At 41.1% G+C, this 26,511-nt stretch overlaps 1 protein-coding gene across 1 annotated transcript; it reads left to right on the forward strand.

Annotated features, from left to right (window-relative positions):
• The first annotated feature begins 2,087 nt into the window (after positions 1 to 2,087).
• LOC122934944 (apolipoprotein L3-like) lies at positions 2,088 to 9,794 on the forward strand. Its single transcript, XM_044290620.1, has 3 exons — positions 2,088 to 2,118; positions 7,618 to 7,665; positions 7,757 to 9,794. The coding sequence occupies exons 2-3, from the start codon at positions 7,642 to 7,644 to the stop codon at positions 8,528 to 8,530; spliced, it is 798 nt and encodes a 265-aa protein (XP_044146555.1). The 5' UTR covers positions 2,088 to 2,118; positions 7,618 to 7,641; the 3' UTR covers positions 8,531 to 9,794.
• The last annotated feature ends 16,717 nt before the right edge of the window (positions 9,795 to 26,511 follow it).

Below are 26,511 nucleotides of genomic sequence, written 5' to 3' on the forward strand. Positions count from 1 at the left end.
GCAACATGAGGTCCAAAAACCATTCCAGCAAAATCTGCCCTCCAAAAAAACATATGGCGCTCCTTTCCTTCTGAGCCCTGACACATATGTGCCCATACAGCAGTTTATGACCATATATAAGAAGAATCAGGGAAATATTGACGTTTGTTTCGCTGTTAACCATTGCTGTGTTACAGTACAAAATGATTAAATTGGATAGTTTAAATACATTAAAGCTTTTAATTTCACCTTAATTTTTATGGAACACATAAGGGGTTAACAAAGTTTCTAAAAATCAATTTTTGAATCATTTGAGGGGTATAGCTCAGTTATAGGTGGTTGCTATCATGTAAGTCCCTCAAAGTCACTTCAAAACTGAATTGGTCATTAGAAGAGCAACAGTTTGTACCTATTAAATTGGCGGACCTGTTACATGTGTGCTTGGCAGCTGATGGCATTGGTCTTGGTCCCATGTTGATATGTGCTCACATTACTGAAAAAAATGATGCTTTAGTATATGCAAATGGCCCACTGGGAGCAACAGGGGTGTTGTCATTACACCTAGAGGTTCGGCTCACTCTGCAACTGCCGCGTCCTCTTCACTTTGACACGTCTAGGCATTATGTTGTTCTAACTGCCTGGACCTGTCATCTAAAGTGGAGGGGGCATGGAAGTTGCAGAGGGAGCAGATCCTCTAGGTGTAATGGCAATGCCCCCATTGGTCCTAGAGTCTTATTTGCATATATTAAAACTTAATTTTTGTTAGCAATGCGGGCACATATGAAGATGGGACTAACACAGATGACTTTAGCACATGTAGCAGGTCAGCCAGTTAGGTGCAAACCTTTGACACATGCCTTTTAAAAAAGGTTTTGGAAATTTTCCGGAAATTAAAAAAATTGTCTTTTAACCTCCTAAAATAATATGACATTAACAAAACGATGTCAACATAAAGTATACATATGATGAAGGTATCACTATCTGTCTTAAGAGCAGAGAAATTCAGATTTAGAAAATTGCAAGTTTTGCAGATTTTTTGTGTGTAAATTTTTGATTTTTTTTTTCAATTTTTTTTAAATAACATTTGCCACTAACATAAAGTACAACATGTCACAAAAAACATTCTCAGAATTGCTTGGATAAGTAAAAGTATTCAACAAAATTAGGCTTGGTCAGGAAAGTGAAAGCCTGTTTTTCTGAAAGTGGTTAAATATTCTTCTTTGGTAGCGCCCCCTGCTGTTCATCCTTGTGGTCCACCTCGCACATTTAGAGGTAGACTAACACGCTCAGTATCTTTACTGAACGCTTCCTCCTACAGGTGTAATGATCTCTTAGGCTATATGCACACGACAGTGCAGTTTTTTGCAGTCCACAACCCACGGATCCCCAAAAAACGGAAGCCGCCCGTGTGCCTTCCGCAATTTGCAGAACGGGCAGCCCATTGTAGAAATGCCTATTCTTGTGCGCAAAACGGACAAGAATAGGACCTGATTTTTTATTTTTTTTGCCGGGGCCACGGAACGGAGCAACGGATGCGGACAGCGCACAGAGTGCTGTCCGCATCTTTTGCGGCACCATTGAAGTGACTGGGTCCCCATTCAAGCTGCAAAAACTACGGTCATGTGCATGAGGCCTTAGTAAAATAGCACACAGACTTTTCATTTATTCGTTCCTAGTTCTAAATTCATAGAAACATATGGCCATATCTCTAGAAAGTGGTGAAGCAAAAATCATTGCCTGTGGGACATAGCTGGATTAAAACCTCTGAAGTAGAATTTAAGTAAATACCTAATTTAATTACATGAGCCCAAAAAAATAGCATGAGCCAAAACTCATTTATGTTCATAGATTTTATTTTGAGATTGGCTAATCGGCTGGGGTGCAGAGTGTTGGACCCCCGCCAATCAGGGCTATCCTGAAGATGGGCCTTCTCTAACCAAGGCTGGAAAATCCCTCTAATGTAAGCTGGATGTTTAGATACCAAACGTGAAAATTTTGAGGCTATTAGCACTTTTAAAAGTGGGCAGTAATAAAATGAAGGGTGGAGTACTAATGTTTTTATTACAAGCACATTATACTTTCATTTTCAGTTTACAAGGACGCTCCAAGCAGCTCAAATCTCTTTTTGACCAAGTCTCAGTAAGTAACGTACTGTGTATTTAATATACTGTACCTATTATGTGCGCACTTATTATATTGTACTTATTATGTATTCCCATATAATATTGTATGTATTTATTGTCAGTCACTTATATAGGAATGCTTTTTGAGTAAGACATATTCATGGTTTCATTTTGTACAGAAGGATTGTTTCCGATCAAATCTACTTCTTTGTGGTTACCAGAGTACAGATATTTAATACCTTCCTCGGTGTTCTCCCACAGATTCATAAGAAAATTTTGACTAGAACCTTCAGAATCACAGGTGCATATCCATGAAGCAAGCATGATTATAAAAAGAAAATGGCTGCACACCATTATACTGTACATACAAACAATAGAGCTAAGAAATGGGGATCATTCTAAATAAAAGTGGTATTATACCTACTATAAATGGATCAATGGAAGCTCTTAGTGCACATTTTGATCAAATGTGTGTCGGGCCCATCTACCAGGCATCAAGGTGGCTTTTGCAGATGGGTCCCTAAAACTAATATACTGCCTCTCTTTGGACTTACCTAAGCCTACAATATCCAGGGCAGTGTAGCAACCAGCTACATACCTACTCTGCTTGGAAGTCCCAGGTAGATGGGCCCATCTGATGCCACTGATGGGTTCAGTGCAGTTGCACTGTTCGCTCTCTGATTAATGTGGCCCCCTTATTAATGTGGCCCTATGTATAATTCCTAGATAGATGGAAATAAAGTTGTTTTCCACTGCTGGTTGTTTTGTGAAGTCTGTCTCTAGCAGCAGAGAAATTAAATTAACCCCTTAAGGAGCCTGCACTTTTTCACCTTAAGGACCAGGCCATTTTTAGCAAATCTGACAGGTGTCACTTTATGTGGTAATAACTTTAAAACGCTTTTGCTTATCCAGACCATTCTGAGATTGTTTTCTCATCACATATTTTACTTCATGACAGTGGTAAATTTGAGTCAAAATATTTCATTTTCATTTATAAAAGAATACCAAATTTACAAACAATTTTGAAAAATTAGCAATTTCCAAAATTTCAATTTCTCTGCTTTTAAAATAGATAGTGATACCTCCTAAATAGTTATTACTGGATCATTTTGTAAATGACATTTTCTTTTTTTTGGGACGTTAAAAGGCTTAGAAGTTTGGAAGCAAATCTTGAAATTTTTCAGTAAATTTCCAAAACCCACTTTTCAAGGACCAGATCAGGTCTGAAGTCATTTTGTGAGGCTTACATAATAGAAACCACCCATAAATAGCCCCATTTTAGAAACTACACCCCTCAAGGTATTCAAAACTGATTTTACTAACCTTCTTAACCCTTTTGGTGTTTCACAACAATTAAAGGAAAATGAAATTACATCTACAATATTTCACTTTTTTGGCAGATTTTCCATTTTAATCAATTTTTCCAGTAGCAAAGCAAGGGTTAACTGCCAAACAAAACTCAATATTTATTGCCCTGATTCTGTAGTTTACAGAAACACCCCATATGTGGTCGTAAACTGCTGTATGGGCACACGGCAGGGCACAGAAGGAAAGGAACGCATATGATTTTTGGAAGGCAGATTTCACTGGGATAATTTTAAGTTGCCATGTCACATTTGAAGACCCCTCTAATGCACCTCTACCGTAGAAACTCCAAAACAGTGACCCCATTTTGGAAAATACACCCCTTAAGATTTCTGCTGTACACTGCCCCTCCAAATGAAATCCACTATGGCTCTGACTTCACTCTGCACATACAGTACATTCAGAAGTATAGCCTACTTGGGAGTGATGGATATGTCCAGAAAAGAAACTAGAGCAATGAACTGAGATAATGAAGTGGAGGATCTGGGGGAGAGAGCTGTAGAGAAGACAGTGGTTAGTGATCTCACACACTGACAGCATAGAATAACTGCTAGCAACCAATAGGAAAGTTGCCAACCCTTTACTATATAAGAAACTCCCCAGCAGCCATTTTCTGCAGTTTTTTGCAGTTGTGAAAGAGTGAGAAGTGTCATTATTGTGCTCTGTGCATTGCTGAGTCATTTACATTGCTGAGTCAATTACATTATATAGTTAGATCATATATATAATACAGATAGTTAGTGGGAGATAGTCAGTGTAGGTTAGATAGTGATATAGTGTAGCTGTCCATACATACATGCTACAGACATAGTGCTGTGATGTCACAACAATACTTAGTGCACCAATCAGTAATATCTACTCAGACCTGATAAAATGCGAAGTTGCACGTATTGCGTAAAAATATGCGCATCATTAGTGCCGATTTTATATTGGAGCACAGTGCTGTAATATAAAATTACTTATAGTCATCAGGAGTCCCGAAAGTTGCTGCCAACCATTTTCTCCAGTCTCAGGAAACTTCTAGCAGTTTGAAAAATGTAGAGAAAGTGAGCCACGCCAGTATTGCCCGCGTAATATGACTGGAGAATCCGGGAATTTATGGCGAATATTCGCCCAAAAATTTGTGAGATATTGCAAATTCAAATATTGCCTCTGACGCTCATCAATACTGAATACTTGTGTAATTGCATGTAATTAAAAATTTCGTATAGCCACTGAGTTATTCAGTAAACTGTATGTTTGTAGTGCCACTTAATTTCTTATTTCTTTGACCTGCTCACTGAGAAGGCCGCACATGCTCAGTTTCATCTATCAGCTACCTCCTGAGCTGTGATAGGGAGAGCTTAGACACGCCTCCTGAGCTGTGATAGGGAGAGCATAGACACGCCCCCTTAGCTGCAGCAGAAAAGACACTCCCCTTGAGCTGTCAGCTTGATATAAATCTAGCAGAGCATTGAATGGGGAGATCTCTGGATCCACTGTGGATTGTACGGGATCTGCTCCTGAGCCCAAGCCATCCCTGAGTCATACATGTGTGACACTAGTCATTAAGTATACTATAGTAAAAAGGCACCAGCCTATGCGCACTTCCACTATCCCAGCCACCAGAAAGGCTAGTGCTTCTTCCTATAGTGTGCAAGCATGTCCACTGCTGCTGAATTGGAGAGTGGTAGTAACCCCTGGATACAAGCAGTTTATAATGTGATGGAAAAATGAATCAAGCCAGCAAAGGACACAATATGGACAATCACAATACATTAGTAAGTGCCTTGTATTAACTTTGTCTACATGATAAATGCCAATTGCTGAAGTGAGACAACCCCTTTAAGGTCTCATGTCCACAGCAGAGTCCCTATGAAAGAACAGAGTCTCTGTGCTTCTGTACTGTAAGCTGTAGGCACTCAGTGTGCCCCCATATAGTGTGTCCGTACAGCAGGTTTATTTTTAAATCCTATCCCAACATTTGACGCACATGTACAGTACAGACCAAAAGTTTGGACACACCTTCTCATTCAAAGAGTTTTCTTTATTTTCATGACTAGGAAAATGTGGAATTATATACATAACAAAAAAGTGTGAAACAACTGAAAATATGTCATATTCTAGGTTCTTCAAAGTAGCCACCTTTTGCTTTGATTACTGCTTTGCACACTCTTGGCATTCTCTTGATGAGCTTCAAGAGGTAGTCACCTGAAATGGTTTTCACTTCACAGGTGTGCCCTGTCAGGTTTAATAAGTGGGATTTCTTGCCTTATAAATGGGGTTGGGACCATCAGTTGCGTTGTGGAGAAGTCAGGTGGATACACAGCTGATAGTCCTACTGAATAGACTGTTAGAATTTGTATTATGGCAAGAAAAAAGCAGCTAAGTAAAGAAAAACTAGTGGCCATCATTACTTTAAGAAATGAAGGTCAGTCAGTCTGAAAAATTGGGAAAACTTTGAAAGTGTCCCCAAGTGCAGTCACAAAAACCATCTAGCGCTACAAAGAAACTGGCTCACATGCGGACCACCCCAGGAAAGGAAGACCAAGAGTCACCTCTGCTGCGGAGGATAAGTTCATCCGAGTCACCAGCCTCAGAAATCACAGGTTAACAGCAGCTCAGATTAGAGACCAGGTCAATGCCACATAGAGTTCTAGCAGCAGACACATCTCTAGAACAACTGTTAAGAGGAGACTGTGTGAATCAGGCCTTCATAGTAGAATATCTGCTAGGAAACCACTGCTAAGGACAGGCAACAAGCAGAAGAGACTTGTTTGGGCTAAAGAACACAAGGAATGGACATTAGACCAGTGGAAATCTGTGCTTTATTCTGAGTCCAAATCTGAGATCTTTGGTTCCAACCACCGTGTCTTTGTGCGACGCAGAAAAGGTCAACGGATGGACTCTACATGCCTGGTTCCCACCGTGAAGCATGGAGGAGGAGGTGTGATGGTGTGGGGGTGCTTTGCTGGTGACACTGTTGGGGATTTATTCAAAATTGAAGGCATACTGAACCAGCATGGCTACCACAGCATCTTGCAGCGGCATGCTATGCCATCTGGTTTGCGTTTAGTTGGACCATCATTTATTTTTCAACAGGACAATGACCCCAAACACACTTCCAGGCTGTGTAAGGGCTATTTGAGAATGAAGGAGAGTGATGGGGTGCTGCGCCAGATGAAGAACCTAGAATATGACATATTTTCAGTTGTTTCACACTTTTTTATGTATATAATTCCACATGTGTTAATTCATAGTTTTGATGCCTTCAGTGTGAATCTACAATTTTCATAGTCATGAAAATAAAGAAAACTCTTTGAATGAGAAGGTGTGTCCAAACTTTTGGTCTGTACTGTATGTCATCAGTGGGAGGTAATTCCCGCAAAATTCTGCACATCATAATGACTGCATAGAGCCCGGCTGTAACCATCTGACATTATTCCGATTCTGTGAATTTACTGTAAATCCTTAGATGCCAGGGTCAATAGTGATCGTGGCATCTAAACATTTAGGGGTTCTTTTTGTTAACCAATGGTCCTAACTAGTCCAGGAGAGAGTTTGAAATTCTTAGTAGCTAGGCAACAATAACATCCTTAGATATCTTAGCTTTGTGAGGATATTGACTACCTGACTCATGGGATTTGTCCAGCAACCATATTGATTTCATTAGTTTCTAGTCTGTATTAAAGGCGTTATCCAGCCCATAATATTGATGACCTATACTCACAATAGGTCGTCAATATCTGATCGGCAGGTGTCCGACACCTGGGACTCCCACCGGTCAGCTTTGAGACGAGGAGGCGGTGCTCCATGTGAGCATGAGCACTGCTTCCTCGTCATCACACTATGTCTTGTCTCCAACAGAGCGGTGGCATAGTGTAATTACAAGCACCCTCTCGATTCACTTGAATGGAGTGTATTACACCACACTTCCAAGACGAAGTGCAGTGTCCCGAAGAGGAAGCAGGGCTCATACAAAGCGCCACCTCCTCTTCAAGCATCTGATCGGCGGGGGTGCCGGGTGTCAGACCTAAGGATATTAAGGGCTGGATAACACCTCTAATATTTCCTAAAACTCATGGCATAATGAAAAATAGGCTTATGTAAGTAGAATAATTGCTGCTTGATATTTTTGTTCTAAAGATTTTTCTTGAATGCTTGTTTCCAGAGACTGAGTAACACTTTAAAAGCTATGGACGTGGGTCAATTTAAAAAGGTACAGTATTTATTAATTTTTTTGTCAATATGTAAATAAAAATGTTTTTTTCAAGTGTACTAAAAAGTATATTATTTACGATTGTGAACAGGTAAAAGAATATCTTCCTGATTTTATAGACACAGTGGGACTATTAATTGGAATAATTGGAAGCTGCATCACAGAAATGACCACGATTGCAGATGAGTTGGACAAATTCCACCGAGGAGCCACCATTGCCAGTGTTACAGGAAGTTCATTTGGCATCGCTGGAGGCATCACTACTATTGTCGGCCTGGCGCTGGCCCCTTTTACACTTGGTGCATCATTGATTGTCAGTGGTGTCGGTATTGGTGTTGCTGTAGCTGGAGGAGTCACGGGGGCATCGGCTTCTATCGCTGATATTATCAATACAAAAAATAAATGCAACAGAGTGCAAGAGATTGTAGATCAGATTGATGAAAAGATGAAAGAATTGAAGGAGCTTTCTGATAATATTAATTTAGTAATTGTAAACCTTCAGAGTTGTTTAGATGCGGAAGAAATCTTTAATTTGACAAGACTATTGGTAAGAGGTACAATGAGTTCAGTAGAGATCAGCAGATTGGCTCAGCTGGGCAAAATAACGACAATGACTTCTCGAGGGGCCCAGTTAGCTGCTCGGGGGATCCAAGCAGCTGGAGTCATTTCTGGGGTTTTAGCAGCCCTGTTTATTATACTAGATGCAACTTTTGTTGTTAAGGGAGCAATGGACCTGCACAAGGGGAGTAAGACTGAGGAAGCCGCAAGGATAAGAGCATGTGTTAAGGACCTGCAAACAATTTATCAAGAATTGCAGGAGATTTATAACCTATTTGAAGAGTTGAGTGATTTTGTTAAATACTGAATAGCGGCCCAGATTTACTAGTCCTGTCTCATTTGTAGACAGAGAAAACTTAGAGGCCGTCCTAAAATGTGCCAAATTTGTTATAGTAACTGATGTTGCACATCTTTAGCCTATCTGGTGTAGTTTATACCACCTATTTGTTGGCTTAGCTTACTCCTAAAATCTTCCATATACCCTGAAAATGTGTCCCAGTGCCCAAACAATCTGTCTCAAAAATCAGTCCCAATGCACCAGTGTTCTGTCCACCAAAACTTGAAACCATCTCTAAATTGGTCTAATCTGCTCCCCTTTCAATGGGACCTATGCTTCTATTATTCTCATACAATGGAGCAGAACAACGGAAATAAAAGCACTGATGCTAATGTGACCTAAGACATGCAAGTTTCTTGTCATAATAATTTTTTACTGGAGCTGCTGTTATCCTAGATCAGGGATGCCCAACCTGCGGCCCTCCAGATGTTGCAAAACTACAGCTCCCAGCATGCCTGGACAGCCTACAGCTATCAGTCTACAGCAGGGCATTGTGGGAGTTGTAGTTTTACAACAGCTGGAGGGGTGCAGGTTGAGCATCCCTGCTCTAGATACTTCATCTATAAGATTATTTTAACAAAATTACAGTTATTTCTCACTAAGTCTTTATGGCAGGACTCCATTTATGACCCTATGCACATGGAGGCTATACGGCATCATACTAAGTCACATTGCTACCATATTATATACCTGTACAGCAATAGGCAATTTCTTTGAAATGGGAGATGCAGTGATTAAATCAAAGGTACACAGAGTTACAGTATAGACCCTAAGATGTGATTATAGAGTAGAACCGCCTTTCAGCACCATCCATTTTACAAACAGATGAAAATTTCACCAAATTACAGGCATAGCATGTTTATAGACAATTCATATCTATAATCACAATTCTGCAGTATCTTACTATAGCTCAAAATATCTAATATTCTGTCTGTTCATGGTCTGCATGTAGAAGCCTGAGAGGTGGGTCAAAGTTGTTCAATCATTTGACACAAATTATTAGTGTACTGTATATAAACTATTATATAATGTGATGAAGAAGATCAGTCTGCACTTAGTAGAACTATCATGATATATTAGAATACCGTTGCGTTATCTCTACTAGATCATTGGCACCTAGGGTCATGCACACGACCTAATGTATTTTACGGTCTGCAAAAAACTGATCCGCAAAAAATATGGATGACGTCCGTGTGCATTCCGTATTTTGCGGAACGGAACAGCTTGCCCCTAATAGAACAGTCCTATCCTTGTCCGTAATGTGGACAATATAATAGGACATGTTCTATAATGTGGACAATAATAGGACATGTTCTATTATTTTTGAGGAACGGACATACAGAAACGGAAAGCACACAGAATAACTTCCGTTTCTTTTGCGGACTCATTGAAATGAATGGTTCCGCCTACGGTCCGTAAATAAGAACGGAACAAGCACGGAAACTAAATACATTTGTGTGCATGAGCATAGGATGCATGGAATTTTTATGCATGGGATGGGGTATCATGTACAGGTCATACTGTATGAATTGCATTATAAATGTCACAATATAAAACGCGCTGCCTTACCAGACCAATAGTTTAATAGTCGCTGCTGGGTTCCTGCCTATAATCCCCCTTTTTAAAGTGTAAACTATATGTATATAGATAGGGACCCGTGCTGACTCCTACACAGGCTGGCTATCTGCCTTGAGTTTGATCCTAGCTATGTGACTGACCCCCTATTGATTTAATGCATTAACTCTTTCTACCCTGCATGTTTTTTTGTTTTTGCGTTATCGTTTTGCGGTCCCTGCCTTCCCAGAGCCATAACTTTTTTATTTTTCCATTGACATAGCTGTATGAGGGCTTTTTTTTTTTTTTTTTGAGGGACAAGTTGTACTTTCCAACACCACCATTTAATATTGCATATGATGTAGTGGGAAGCAGGAAAAAAATTGGGTGGAATTGGAAAAAAGCTATTCCGCCACAGTTTTACAGGTTTTTTATTTATGACTTTCGATGTGCAATAAAACTGACCAGTTACTTTCATTCTACAGGTCAGTACAAATCCATCGATACCTTATATGTATAGTTTTTCTTGTATTTTTATACTGATAAAAAAATTAAAAACTTGGGGGGAAAAAAATCTGTTTTAGTTGCCATATTCTGACCCTTATAGCTTGTTTGTGTATGGAGCTGTGTGAGCATTCGTTTTTTTGCGGCGAAATCTGTACTTTTCATTGATACCATTCTGGAGTGTATACAGCTTTTTGATCACTTTTTTTTTTTTTTTTGGTGGGAAATGAAGTGACCAAAAACAGCGAATTGACCATATTGAATATTTTTTTCCGTTTCGACGTTTGCCATATGGGAAAAATATTCTTATAGTGTATGCGTTTTTGGACGTGGCGATACCCATGATGTACCGTATTTTTCACTTTATAAGACGCACTTTTTGTGTTGTGTCCTCCACAGATCCCCCATAAGAGTGCGCCACCCACAGACCTCCCATTAGTTCAAAACCCACCAAAAGCACACCATTTGGTCAAAATATTTTATTTTCTTAATTTCCTCCACAAAAACATCATCATCAGGTGCGTCTTATAAAGCGAAAAATACGGTATATTTTATTTTATTTTTGTGGGGAAAAGGGGTGATTTGAATTTTTATATTTTTAAAAAAGGTTGTTTTAAAAAATAAAATTATAGTTCCCATAGGGAACTATAACAGGCAATCATTAGATTGCTATTCTAATAGACTCCAATGCATTAGCACTGGAATCTATGAAAAATGTACTAGTTTCCTATGGAGCCCGGCTACAGACAAGGGCTCCATAGGAAACACTATGCAGCAGTCTCTTGTTATTCTCTATGACAGGGGATGCTGCATACAAGCTCCAACTTTTCCAATCTTAGAGTCTCTGGATTCCTTTGTTGCAGAAAGGTGTCATGTTGATCCTCCAATGTTAAATAGGCTCCAGTTCCGGTTTACATGGTTACCCGAAAGGGGGACCAGGTTTGCACCATGTTTTGCTAATTTATAAATGGGTAGGTGGGAGTGGGAGGACCTTTCCATCTACCCTCAAGGGGTGCTTCAGGTGAACCTGGTTCTCTGGAAACGTTTTATATATGACATTATGTTTATTTGGGATGGGAGAGAAGATTCATTGCTGGAATTTTTAAAAGGAACTCAATAAACTTTTAGCAGAAAACAAATAAACTCTCTGGATTTAAACATTTTTATGAAAGATGGACAATTACAAACCAAAAATATTTAAAAAAAACAACAGATAGTAATGCACACACAGCTAGGAGTGTGGAATATGTCTGGGACTTGGACACTGTAAAGTAACGTGAATTCAAAAGATATGAGAACAAATAAACTTACTCAGGCTAAGTGAATAAATATATTTACTAAGTGTGATTAAATATACCATAACACAAACAAATCACATACAGAATAATAAATAAAGAAACATCCCTTGCTTAATATGTGGTAGGAATCCGGTCGATCATGCTATACCACATGGCTGTCTACCACATTATAACACATGACTAACACCTCAGGGTGAACAAGAGATAGGGCAAATCAATACTTACATCCTACCTAGGATGAAGTGCCTGGTGGAATCCCAATTAATTGTTACTGCAGACCATAGTTATTTTCATTAGCCCCTCCTCCAGTGTACATCATGCATGTCTTTGAGATCACTCAGGAATGTGTTCTTATCAGCACAATGGGGGATCGGTTCTATCTCTAACCCACATTACAAGGGACATCATTACAAAGAATGGTAATAATAAAAGGGAACAGAATTAAAGAGACAGAACCAATCAGTACTTAAAAAATACCCTTACACTACAGACACACAAACCGGCCACGGAAAGTAACACACAAGTATGCTGTGTACTAACAACGGTGCCTTAATGCATTAGATCAATTGGGGGTCAGTCACATAGCTAGGATCCTACTCAAGCCAGATAGGCAGCCTGTCTAGGAGTCAGCACGGGTCCCTATCTATATACATATGTATTATAAATGTGGCAACAGACTGCTCACTCTCTTGCACCTTGATTTGAAGTTGTATTTTATATATTCAGTTTACAGTTCTATGTATCCAGTTACTAGAAATAATCTGTAATATATTGGTTGATGGAACACTGTATTCTGTAACCATCACTGGAAATTACAGTACTATCAATAAAATGTTCTTAAATTACACAAAAATCTTTAGAAATTCTTTATAATAATATTCTGTAAAATACTGTACTTAATCACCAACTCACAAAGATTCTTGCATTTTCACGACACTCCCTGGTGGGCAATGTAGATAACTGCAGAACAACCATCTTAAAGGGAATAAGTCACCAAAAATTTGTTTTTATTTTCTGATTACAGATTCATTTATTCAATTTTCTGAACATGATTATGGGGGCGGCCATCTTCCCTGACCTGATCTTAACAGCATTTAGAAAGCATTAAGAAAATTATTTTACGGCAGCCCCCATGGGCCATAGACACATTGGTCAGTGGGAGACCTCATTGACTTCTATGGGAGAGTTTTCTAGGCAGCTCTGTGACCCGTGCAGAGGACATTGTACAAGGAAAGAATTGATGTGACAATCACCTATTGTGAATGGCGGATCCTGTCTTATCTATACACAGAGGTGATATCATTACAGGCAGGATTCGAGTTAACTGCAGTAAAGTGATCTGTACTGACCAAAAATTGGCACCTATTATTAGGCAGTGGGCAGTGCAAAAAATGATGGATTTTAATCGTTTTTGTTTAAATATATGGAGTACATGGAAAATTAAAAACATCATGAAAAATTATTTAAAAATATGTTAAACATAAAAAAAAAATATTTAAACGGGTCATTTTCTGATGATACATCTCCTTTAAATAAAATGGTAAAATACTGTGACTGAATCACAAAGAAGAGCAGGGGGCGCCATAACAAGTACAGTCATGTGAAAAAATTAGGACACCCTTTGAAAGCATGTGGTTTTTTGTAACATTTTTAATAAAAGGTTATTTCATCTCTGTTTCAACAATACAGAGAGATTAAAGTAATCCAACTAAACAAAGAAAACTGAAGAAAAGTCTTTTCAAGATCTTCTGTAAATGTCATTCTACAAAAATGCCTATTCTAACTGAGGAAAAAGATAGGACACCCTCACATGTATTCCCTCTTAAATTGGCTCAGATCTCACACAGGTATATCACACCAGGTGCACATAATTAGTAGATCGTTACTCTGCATGTTGAATGAGGCTTGCCCTATTTAAACCTCAGACATTTAGTTTGGTGTGCTCCTGACTGTTGAAGTGAGAGTGAGCACCATGGTGAGAGCAAAAGAGCTGTCAGAGGACTTCAGAAAAAAGATTGTAGCAGCCTATGAGTCTGGGAAGGGATTTAAAAAGATCTCAAAAGATTTTGAAATCAGCCATTCCACTGTCCGGAAGATAGTCTACAAGTGGAGGGCTTTCAAAACAACTGCCAACATGCCCAGGACTGGTCGCCCCAGCAAGTTCACCCCAAGAGCAGACCGCAAGATGCTAAAAGAGGTCTCCAAAAACCCTAAAGTGTCATCTCGAGAACTACAGCAGGCTCTGGCTACTGTTGATGTAGAAGTACATGCCTCTGCAATCAGAAAGAGACTGTACAAGTTTAACTTGCATGGGAGGTGTGCAAGGAGGAAACCTTTGCTTTCCAAGAGAAACATCGAGGCCAGACTGACATTTGCCAGAGATAAAGTTGACAAAGACCAGGACTTCTGGAATAATGTTCTTTGGACAGATGAGTCCAAAATTGAATTATTTGGACACAACAGCAGAGGACATGTTTGGCGTAAACCAAACACAGCATTCCAAGAAAAGAACCTCATACCAACTGTGAAGCATGGAGGTGGAAGTGTCATGGTTTGGGGCTGCTTTGCTGCAGCAGGACCTGGTCAGCTCACCATCATAGAATCCACGATGAATTCTACTGTGTATCAGAAGGTGCTTGAAGAACATGTGAGACCATCAGTTAGAAAATTAAAGCTGAAGCGGAACTGGACCATGCAACATGACAATGACCCAAAACATACTAGTAAATCAACCAAAGATTGGCTGAAAAAGAAGAAATGGAGAGTCCTGGAATGGCCAAGTCAAAGTCCAGATTTGAATCCCATTGAGATGCTGTGGGGTGACTTGAAAAGGGCTGTACGTGCAAGAAACCCCTCAAACATCTCACAGCTGAAAAAGTTCTGCATTGAGGAGTGGGGTAAAATTTCCTCAGACCGATGTCGAAGACTGGTAGATGGCTACAAGAACCGTCTCACTGCAGTTATTTCAGCCAAAGGAGGTAACACTCGCTATTAGGGGCAAGGGTGTCCTATCTTTTTCCTCAGTTAGAATAGGCATTTTTGTAGAATGACATTTACAGAAGATCTTGAAAAGACTTTTCTTCAGTTTTCTTTGTTTAGTTGGATTACTTTAATCTCTCTGTATTGTTGAAACGGAGATGAAATAACCTTTTATTAAAAATGTTACAAAAAACCACATGCTTTCAAAGGGTGTCCTAATTTTTTCACATGACTGTATATAGCAGAAATATCCAGACACAGGTGAATTATCCGAATTGATGGAATGGAGACCTCGTTCTCGTGATAGATGAGGATTCCAGCGGTTGGACCTCCAACAATCTAACAGTTATCCTCTAACTAGAATACTCCATTTAATCATGAGACTCCCCTTTCATACCTCCCAACTTTGAAAATAATTAAAGAGGGACACATTGTGCGGTGCACCCAAAACATAACCATACACCTAATCCCACCCAGTCCCCTTAATGCCCCACATAGTAATTATTCCCCCTTCATGCCACCGAACAGTATTTATGCCCAAATTGTGCCTCCTTCGCAGAATTATGCCTAGCTGTGCTCCCAGTAATATGCCCAGCTGTGCCCCCAGTAATATGCCCACATTGTGTCCCCAGTAATATGCACACATTGTTCACATTGTGCCCCCCAGTAATATGCCCACATTGTGCCTCCTTCGCAGAATTATGCCTAGCTGTGCCCCCAGTAATATGCCAAGCTGTGCCCCCAGTAATATGCCCACATTGTGTCCCCAGTAATATGCACACATTGTTCACATTGTGCCCCCCAGTAATATGCCCACATTGTGCCCCCCAGTAATATGCCCACATTGTGCCCCCCAGTAATATGCCCACATTGTGCCCCCAGTAATATGCCTACATTGTGCCCCCCGGTAATATGCCCACATTATGCCCCCCAGTAATATGTCCACATTGTGCCCCCCAGTAATATGCCCACATTGTGCCCCCAGTAATATGCCCAAATTGTGCCACCCAGTAGTATGCCCGCATTGTGCCCCTCACAGAATGTAAAAAAATATGTACCTCCTTCTTAGCAGCAGCATGACATCGGCTGCTCTAGTCTGTGAAGGAGGCAGAGCCGAGGCCGCACAGACCAGAGGTGTGGAGAGCTGGCCGGAGGGAAGGAATGATGAAGCAGGGAGCTGATGCTGGCTCTCTGCTTCATTATGGCAACTGTTTCTGCGTCCTATGGACGCAGAGACAGCTACCAGGAAGCAGGACATACCGGGACAGCGGGACACCCACTGAAATCTAGGACTGTCCCGCCGGATCTGGGACGGTTGGGAGGTATGCCCTTTTAAATGCAGCAGTCATTATTTGTTGCATTTATCTCTGACTTTTCTGGGTAAAACACATAAGAAACAATTAGTAAAGAAACCGGTGCACCTTGTGAGATGGATTCAGATGACTCCTGTTCTAGAGATAAGGGTGGGTCCCAAAGATAGCCCCATCTATTAGACATTTAACCGCTTCAGGAGATCTTCATTTTTCATTTGTTTTTGTCTTTTACTCCCAGCCTTCCCAAAGCCATAACTTTTTTATTTTTCCATTCACAAGCCGTATGAGGGCTTGTTCTTTGTGGGACAAGTTGTACTTTCTAGTGGCTCCATTTACGATTGCATTCATTGTAGTGAGAAGCAGGAAAATTCCAAATGAGGTGGGATTATTAAAAAAAAACACAATTCCGCCAGTTTTATGGGTTTTGTTTTTACAGCATTTCATATGCGGTAAAACTGTTTATACTTTAGTTTCAGTACAATTGACACAACTATAACACATATGTACATTTTGTCTTGCGTTTTTATACTGAAAAAAAAATAAAAAGTTTGGCAATTTTTTTTTTTCTTTGCGTCACCATATTCTGACCCACATAACTTTTTTTATGCTACATGTACGGAGCTGTGTGAGAGCTCATTTTTTGCAGGGCAATCTGTACTTCTTATTGATATCATGTGCAAGACTTTTTGATAACTTTTTATTCTTTTTTTTTTTTTTTGAGGTGAAGCGACCAAAAAACAGCAAATTGTCTGTTTCGCCATTTGCCATATAGGATAAATATTATATATTTTAATAGTACAGGCGTTTTCAAATTCAGCAATACCCACAATATTTTATTTCGTATATAATTATTTATGTATTTTTTTTATTTTGGGGAAAAGGGGGTATCTGAATTTTTATATTTTTTTAAATGTTTAAAGGGAACCTGTCCCCGGGATTTTGTGTATAGAGCTGAGGACATGGATTGTTAGATGGCCTGCTAGCATATCCGCAATACCCAGTCCCCATAGCTCTGTGTGCTTTTATTGTATAAAAAAAACTATTTGATACATATGCAAATTAACCTGAGATGAGTCCTGTCCCTGAAATGAGTCCTGTCCCTGAGATGAGTCATATCTTACTAGTGTGACCAGAGAAGAGTCATATTTTCAAGCTCTGACTCATCTCAGGTTAATTTGCATATGTATCAAATCGGTTTTTTTTTACACAATAAAAGCACACAGAGCTATGGGGACTGGGTATTGTGGATATGCTAGAGGCCATCTAGCAATCCATGTCCTCTGCTCTATACACAAAATCCTGGTGACAGGTTCCCTTTAATTTTATTTACTTTTTTAGTTTTTAAAAGTACCCTTAGGGATCTTGAACAAGCAATCATTAGATTGGTTCTCTTCTAGACTTCAATGCATTCGGCAGGCAGATAGGCTCTCCATAGGAACCTAAGTGCCGCAGCCTCAGATCATTCAGGAGGACCGAAGCTGCACACTACATCTGGCTCCCCTGATCCTTGGTAGGAGGAGCCAGTGCACCTCACAGATGCATTTTACCACAGCATCTGAGGGGTTAAATGTGTGCAATCGACTCATCTTTAAATACCCGACCACTAACATAAATTTACGTCAGGTGGTCAGGAAAGGACTAAAGGGGCTATTCCAGCTAATAATAATTATGACCTATCCTCAGAATCTATAGGGTATTGTCAAGAGGAAGATGAGAGCTACCAGACACAACAATGCAGACAAGCTGAAGGTCGCTATCACCTTATGCGCAACACTGCATTATGAGCTAGAGAAGGAGGAACGGAAAGAAATACCTATCAGAACCCACTGTTAAAGATTATAGGTAGGAAAGCTGCATTGACAAGTGACTTATGTGGTTAACAGTAAGTACGCAGGTTATACGGTATGTGCCTATTGGATCTAGTGGGGACCAGAAATAGTGTGCTTTAATTAAAACAGGAAAGCGTATGGTAATACTCATACAAACAGCTAGAGCGGTAGCACCAATGTATATTGGAGATGAAGATATATTTATTTCCACTGATTATTTCATGTAATAATGTTTTCTTTAATTTATTGCCCCATGTACCAATAATTGGTAATTTGATGGTTTGAAATGTTTATCCATCTCAAGTCATGATGCTAATTGTTATAGTTATGATCGTGATTCCATGGACATGTTACTCTTATCAATTCTCTCACATACTTTACATTACTGGTCTTTCTACATACTCCTTAATAACACAAAAGATGAAGGAAAAGCAGTGCTATTTTTAAAACAAAACAACCAAAGAATGCCAAGTATTACCACACACAGTACATTACTAGGTATGCGCCAAAAATACAGCCATCTGACGGTAAAACAAGAAATGTTATTCTTATCCACTACTTACAAAAAGTTAGGGATATATGACTTGTGGGTGAAATTTCAGGATGAACCTAAAATGCACTCTAACCTTTACAGGTGAACTTAATGCGACCTTCTCTAAACTTTTGAATGCGCATGACCTACTGTTCAATGTTTCAGTACTTTTTGCACAACTTGCTGTTCTCTAACAAGGAGCTTAACAGCAAAATTCAGAACAGGTGTTTGATCCATGAATCGCCTCAATAAATTTCCTGGTTCAATTAGAATTGGTATTTTAACAGTCCTCCTCATCATGCTGTTCACATTTTGACATTGTGAGACCAAGACGACACCTAACAATTGATCGAAATTGCAAGGCTTCAGTAGGATGTTCTCAGACGGAAGTGGCCACTGAGCTTAGAGTGTCAAAGAGTTGCAACAGAGATACAGAGAGACTGGAATGCCCCGTGGAACTGAATGATGAATGCCACACAACTCCAGGCACATTTAAGGGAGGTGAGAGGAGCCCAAGTGTCACATGAGACCATTTAAAACCATTTACATCAGCATGGTCTGCGTGCTAGACGACCTGCAAGGGTACCTGACCACAGGTCTTGCATGGGCCAGGGAGCATCTACGCTGGATGAGGGACCAGTGGGCCTCAGTGCTGAAAGTCGATTCAAGCTGAGCAGAAATGATGGCCGCCAACAATGTTGAAGTCAAGGAGAGCGCTATGCATCAGCCACTGTTGTCACCAGATAAGCCTTTGGTGATGGTGGTGTTACAGTGTGGGCAGTTGTGTCTAGTCAATACAAAACCGCCCTACACTTTGTGAATGGTATAGTGACAAGCCCATACTACTTGAATAACATCATTAATCCAGTCATAGTGCCTCTTCATGAACAACACAGGCCTAATTTCATTTTCATGGATGACAATGTGCCTGAGCTATAGACCTCTGCAGCTCCTCCTGAGTGACCATGGGCCTATTGGCTGCTTCTCTAATTAGTGCACTCCTTGCCTGGACTGTCAGTTTAGGTGGACGGCCATAGTCTTGGTAGGTTTGCAGGTGTGCCGTACTCCGTCCATTTTAAGATGGATTGAAAAGTGCTCTGTGAGATGTTCAGAACTATTTTTTGTAACCTAACTTTAACCTAACTTTAAACTTCTTCATAACTTTATCCCTGACCTGTCTGATGTGTTCCTTGGTTTTCATGATGCTGTTTGATTACTAAAGTTCTCTAACAAACTTTGGAGGTCTTCACAGAACAGCTGTAGTTATACTGAGAATAAATTACACACATGTGGACTCTATTTACTAACTAGGTGACTTCTGAAGCCAATTGGTCACACTGGAATTTATTTCAGGGGTATCAGAGTAGAGGGACTGAATACAAACGAACATCACACTTTTCAGATTTTTAGTTATTAATAATTTTGAAAGCCATGTACATACTACATTTTCAACTATACACTGTGATGCAGTATGCCTTCACTTTTGTGTAATGTGCATTACAGATGTAAAATGCGGTACAATTATTAAATTCTTTTTTTCACAGAATAACACACGTTTACTAAAACTCATGCAATATATTTGCAGGGATGATACACGACACGTCTTTTCAACTGGACAGTGTGATTCAGTATGCCTTCACTAACACAGTTCCAAAAAATTTACTGTTTTGGCAAGAATTTGTAATGTAGAACTAGTTGCCAGAAGATGAGCTGACAGTAGCCTGCCAGCAAATATTCCTGATAGTGACCAGTTCTCACCCCTCCCCTGATTACACCCAAACATTCTCCTCCTATAATCTTATACTGTACTTCCCTATATATAAATATTTATATATATATATATATATATATATACATATACACACAGTGGAATGCAAAATGATGGGCACCAGTGGTCCTAATTACAGTTAGGCCTCATGCACACGACAGTTTTTGTGGCTCGGGTGCGGACCCATTCACTTCAATGGGGCTGCAAAAGATGCAGACAGCACTCCGTGTGATGTCCGCATCCTTTGCTCCGTTCCGTGGCCCCTCAAAACAAATATAACATGTCCTGTCTTGTTCAGTTTTGCGGACAAGAATAGGTATTTCTACAATGGGCCGCCCGTTCTGTTCCGCAAATTGTGGAAGCCACACGGGCGGCTTCGGTTTTTTAGTGGATCCAGGGTTTACGGATCGCAAAAAACGGTACATTTGTGTGCATGTAGCCTTACTGTGAATAGTTGTTCAAGTTGAAGATGAAATGATCTCCAAAAGGCATAAAGTTGAAGATGACACATTTCATTTGTATTTTAAGAAATCATATTTTTTTTATCTATTACATTTTCTAAATAACAATAAAGGAAAAGGGCCCGAAACTATTTTGGGAACCCTGCATGGTGAGTACCAATTTAGCACCCTCTCTGGCCAGTGTCACAGCTTGTAAATGCTTTTTGCAGCCAGCCAAGAGGCTTTTAATTCTTATTTAAGGGATTTTTATCCATTCTTCCTTGCAAAAGTCTTCCAGTTTTGTGAGATTCCTGGGCCTATGGGGCAGACAGGCTAGTCAGGGGTGCAAGATCACCAGGAGTCAGCCACACCTCTAGCTTCAGTACAACCTCCTGTTGGTCTTCCACCCCTGACCAGCCTGTCTGCCCCATAGGCTGATTTTAAGTAGAGTAAGTATAAAGCTCTAGCCTGCTCTCATTGTATTTATTGGAAGCCATCTGGCACCATGAGAAGTGTAGAGTAGGCTCAGCATGCATGTTGGTATGGATGTTGTAGGACTCATGTTTTATGAGATGTGTTAACTAAACTAAAGTTAACTAAACGCTTTAAGCAATTGCTATTCAATGTCTTTTGTTTCAATATAACGTGATGAGATAATGAAATTTGAGTTACCCCTGCTACATCTGTACCTCCATCCCTGGCCGTTATGGCACCAAAAGTGGTAAAAAGCAGAGTGGCCCCAGCATGCATGTGGAACCTGCACTCCCTGAATTTTTTGCTGGCAATGAGGCACACAACAGGTAGGATTTAGTGTTAGGTTCCCGCCTGATAAGAGATCGCCTTGACGTTTGGGAGATGGGCACAAATAATTTTGTACAAAATGTATTTGCCAAGAATCTCAAATTTGCTAAATGAGCGTAGCATTGGCACCGAATTTTTTTTATAGTTATGGCATTGCTGTACTTTATTTGTGTTTACAGAGTGCTGTTGCATTGTCTTTTTTCTTTGTGTTTCTAGCCATGGCGCCGTGCACCTGCACATTGGGATGTGCTGGCTGCCCCCATTTTATTCCTTGAAGGCTATATCTGTACAGATATTGCTGAAGAGTAGAACAATGTACCACAACTCCGGAGTCAGCAAAATCGTCCTGAACATCTTTTGCAGCCAAGTGAGGGTCTGATTTGCCTTTCTAGTAATCCTATGAGCAGCTGTCTCAAAAAATGTTCTTGGTCTTCCTCCACTGTTCCTGTTAACTGCCATTTCTTAATTACAGTTCGAACTGAGGTACACTGCTTTGTGGGCCTCCACCATTTTCGAGTGTTATGCAACAGCTTAGAAGAAACCATGGCTGCTGTTTTTTTAGAAAAGGTTAGAGAAGACTAGGTATTTATAAAGCTTTAAAATTTGCATCTCCTGGCCTTTCCTAAGGATGACTGTGAACAAGCCTTAACCCTAACAGGCTCTTTAAGGTCTAAGACCTCAGTCAAAGTTATCTAAGCTCTCACATCTCTTTGGGTTCCCACAGTTTTGCAGGGTACTCCTTTCCTTTTGTTCACTCTAAAATTAAACAAAAACCAAAATATACTGTTATATTGCTTAAAATGTTGAAAACTGCTCATTTTCAACATGCTTAGCATTTGACATTGCCACTGTGTGTATACATACATATATATATATATTGTGAGGTAGTGATCGGCCTCATGGCTGCTAGGGGAGATTCATGGCAGAAGTTTCCTCAATTTTGAGGCAGCACCAGGTGACACAATCAGTCTGGGATAAGTGCCCAGCCCAGACTGTCAGTCAAGGGAGAGATTCTTGGTGCAACAGAGTCCTGCTGGAGGCTCTGTAAGAGTGGTCTCAGACGGGCTGGCTGAGGGACCACAGGGCTAGGTGATAGCCTAAACATTGGGGGACTCCGCGAGGTCAGGGAATTAATGGTCGCTAGGCCAGAGTCAGGCAGACTTCTGGGCCACAATCCCCCAAAAGTACTGGACTTTGTTACAGCCTGGAAGTGCTGAAGTATAGGCTGGAAAAGCTGTATGTTGGTAACGCGTGTGAACGAGTGCTACAAGTGAGGTAGGATTATTCCTGTTTAGTTAGAGCCCAGATGGATAAGTTTTTTTTTTTTGTTTGGCTGTTGTGAAAATAAACCTGACGTTTGGACCTGCAAACCGGCTGTTGTGAAGATAATTGTGAGAATGACCCCTGGAAAAGAGCTAATCCCTCACAATTGGTTGAGGATGTGGTCAGGCGTTCGTGCGGAAAAGTAAAAAGTAGCGTTGTTGCTAGAGGCAACGACAACTCAGGAGCCTGTTTGTTCGTGGAGCAGGTGCTGCTGGTGATAATCTGGACTTTTTTTTCTGTGGTGTAAACTGTGTGGGATTTGAAGGGCCAGTAGCCCTAATTTACAGAGACTGACCAGTGGAAATTTTTTGTCAAAATGGCGACCTGGGTGAAAGATGGTCCGGTGTGGCGGAAACCGCTCATATCAAAAGGGAAGTGGCCCTGTTTGGCGTTAAATCAATGCCACAGAGGAAGTAATGGAGCAGCTGGTGGAAACTAATTCTGTGTTGAGGAAGCCGAGTGCTGCACTTAGAGAGGCTGCTCTGAACTTGGCTGAGAGTCGAGTGCTGGAGGAAAAGCAGATGTATGCCGTTGTCGGGTAGACAAGAAGATGGAGAACAGTGCAGTTTTCCGGAGTTTCTATATTACCTGCGACTGTGCACAGAGTCCTAAAGGGTGCGGCTGGAGTGACCGTCCAGGAAAAGTCAGGACTCCAGGTCATGCGTTTCCGGTGGCAACGGTTGCAGTAATGAGTCTGCCGGTGTTCGGGATACCAGGAACCAAGAGAAGGCTGGTGATCTTGGTAGAGATGTCCTGGGAATATCATTGTCTCCCGAATCCAGGACGTCAGGTAATAGTTTGTGGCAGTCCCAGTGACGGTGAGCCGGCCGCAGTGGAAACCGGCTGGGTCGGTGACTGAAAAATCACTAAGGCGAGAAACCGTCTCCGAAGTGTATGACATTGGGAAAAACGCAAAGTCTGAACAGGCGGGCAAGCCTGTAGCAGTTACTCCCTCGCAGGAACCTGCGGGGGAGAAGTTTTTTTCACCCAAAGAGCCTGTGATCAAGCTAGATTTGGGGTGGTGAAAGTCAGAAATCCCATGCTATCCCGGGTAAGAGGTAGCATGATAGCCGTCCGAGAGACTGATAGAATGTTAAATGTTCGGGACAATTATGTGGATAATACAGACTATCAGGTGGTTCTCACTGAGGGAGAGTCTCCAGTGAGAACTGGGACTTGTGAACCTGATGTTACAAATACGCTCATACATGAGGGAATCGTGGGCCGTAATTTTCCCTTATGCTTGGAGGTTTTGAGTAATGGAGACACTTTTGCAGTGACAAAACTCCTGCAGAACCTGTATCTGTCCCTTTAAATGATAATCTGAAGGAAGCTGCACATTGAGAACAAGGGTGCAGATAAGATGCAAAGTGAAAGTGTCAAGTTACTTGTACAGCATAATGACAATGTGGATTTTTGCAAAAGATGTGAACTTGATACATGAGGTGAAATGGGGCTGTGGTTTCCTTTTGGTATGGGGACTATAGGGAAACTCCTGCAGAAGTGGTTTCTAGCCCTTTAAATAAAGTGACCATTAGAAACAATGGTCCTGATAAAGTGCAAAATAAAATGTGACGTCTTGTGAAATAGGTGATGATAATGACAAGCCTTTTCCGTTGCAGGATGTGGTTGTCACGGATGGTGTACAGAAAACTAGAAGACACAAAATGAAGATCCGACTGACTGGATCCAAAACTAAGGAACAAAAGGGAGAGCCCTGCATCAGACCTGGCTCTCTCCCTAACTGCTCAGCCTATGGGAAAATCCCAATGGTAGATGATCGCATATCCTCGTACCTCGACTGTATAACACCTGAACACCCTATAATAGTGAGGGGACACGACCACCGGCTCCCTACACTTGATACGGAGGGAGTCAGGGTCACCTGGGATCCAGCAAACAGGAAAACACAAATGAACAAACAAAACTTATCTGTAGAAGACTCACTAGTAGCATCAGCATGCACACACTCCAGGAAGTAATATAAACCGCAAAGTGATGCAGTATGGGGAGGGATTTAAAGGCATGCAATCAGTGCAACTACATGACAGCTGAGAGAGGCTAACGAGATGAGAAAATGAAAGCAAAACAAAAGGAACCTCAAGAAGGAGGTTCTGAAGGACGTCTGTCAGAGCTTCTCAGATGTCTGGTGGTGACAGTGGTCAGGGGAATAGCGCCCCCTGGAGGCAGAAGGGTTAATAAATATTGTGAGCACAGAGTGGAGCAATCCTACTCTGGTGAAAGAGCAAAAAAGGGGTGCAGTCCTCACGTGCCAGAGGTGGATATGCAGTCTCCACAGTGTTCTATGGTCAATAAGGTAATGTCCCAGGTAGGGATTAACTCATCAGTGCCCCTAGAGGTCAGCGTTAATAATAACACGAGCAGCATAGGTGACGTATGTGCTGTGACCATTAGCAACTCTGAGAGGCAAGCTACTAGGTCGAAGTCTTGCGAAGTTGAGGTGGTTACTAGTAGCGACCAGATAACAGTTGTTTCTGACATGACGAGAATTAGGTGGGGAGACGTCAGCCTAGTGTCTGAGACCCATACCCAGGCCGTGGTAAATGACCTGCCAGGACAGTACAGCTACAAACTTAAAGATGTTTTCGCTCGCTCCACACAGTCCCTAGATACACTAAAGAAGGGACTAGCTGGTTTTGCAGAGCAACTGGAGAAAGCTCCGGAGGAGTCAAAGAAGGAGACTCAGAAAGAGATGAATGAACTGGAGGATCTAGAGTCACAAATAGAAGCGTAAATTCTCCAACTTCAAGAGGAACTTGCAGCTTCATGCGGAGCCGGAAAGGGATGAGCTGGCTGATGAGGTCTCAAACAGCATTTCTGGAAAATCGGCTCTTGTGAAGGAAAAAAGACTTTTGGAAGCCAGGATTGCTCAACTTAACCAAGAGTTACGTGATTGAATGGTGGACCTGGACCACCAGAGACAAATTGTGTCTAAGTTAGAGAATAAACAGAAGAAGTTTGACCAGCTCCTGGCTAATGAGAAATACATCTCGGCTCGATATGCCGAAGAACGTGACCGAGCGGAGGCTGATGCTCGGGAAAAGGAGATCAAGGCTCTTTCCTTGGCTAGAGCCCTTGAAGAAGCGCTTGAGGAGTGAGAAGAGTTTGAGAGGCTGAACAAGTAACTTATAGCAGAGATGGAGGGTCTCATGGGTACAAAGGATGACATCGGGAAGAACGTCTATGAGCTGGAGAAGTCTAAGACAGATCCTGTTAAGAATGGGTCTGGAGATGGTGGTGTTGCAGTGCCGACCGAGTCAGAGAAGATGGAAGAGCTTTCTGCTGAACCCATTGATGGGGCTAACATGTATGCAGAGGCCAAGAGGCTCATGGCAGTGTGTAGCCAGGACCTGGCAGGAAAGACGTCCCCTTCCGCCTATAAGCCTTCCAAGTAGCTAGCAGCATGCTGGAGAAGAAGTATGAGGAGATGGACGACCAGTATGTGGATCCTGTTTACTACGATGGGCCGCCTCTCCTGAATGCTTCCTGAAAGGAGAACTATGTCCTAAGTGAGAAGGAGATCAAGGCTCTTTCCTTGGCTAGAGCCCTTGAAGAAGCGCTTGAGGAGTGAGAAGAGTTTGAGAGGCCG

This window comes from Bufo gargarizans, chromosome 4 (genome assembly GCF_014858855.1).
Source record: "Bufo gargarizans isolate SCDJY-AF-19 chromosome 4, ASM1485885v1, whole genome shotgun sequence".
Taxonomy (NCBI): domain Eukaryota; kingdom Metazoa; phylum Chordata; class Amphibia; order Anura; family Bufonidae; genus Bufo; species Bufo gargarizans.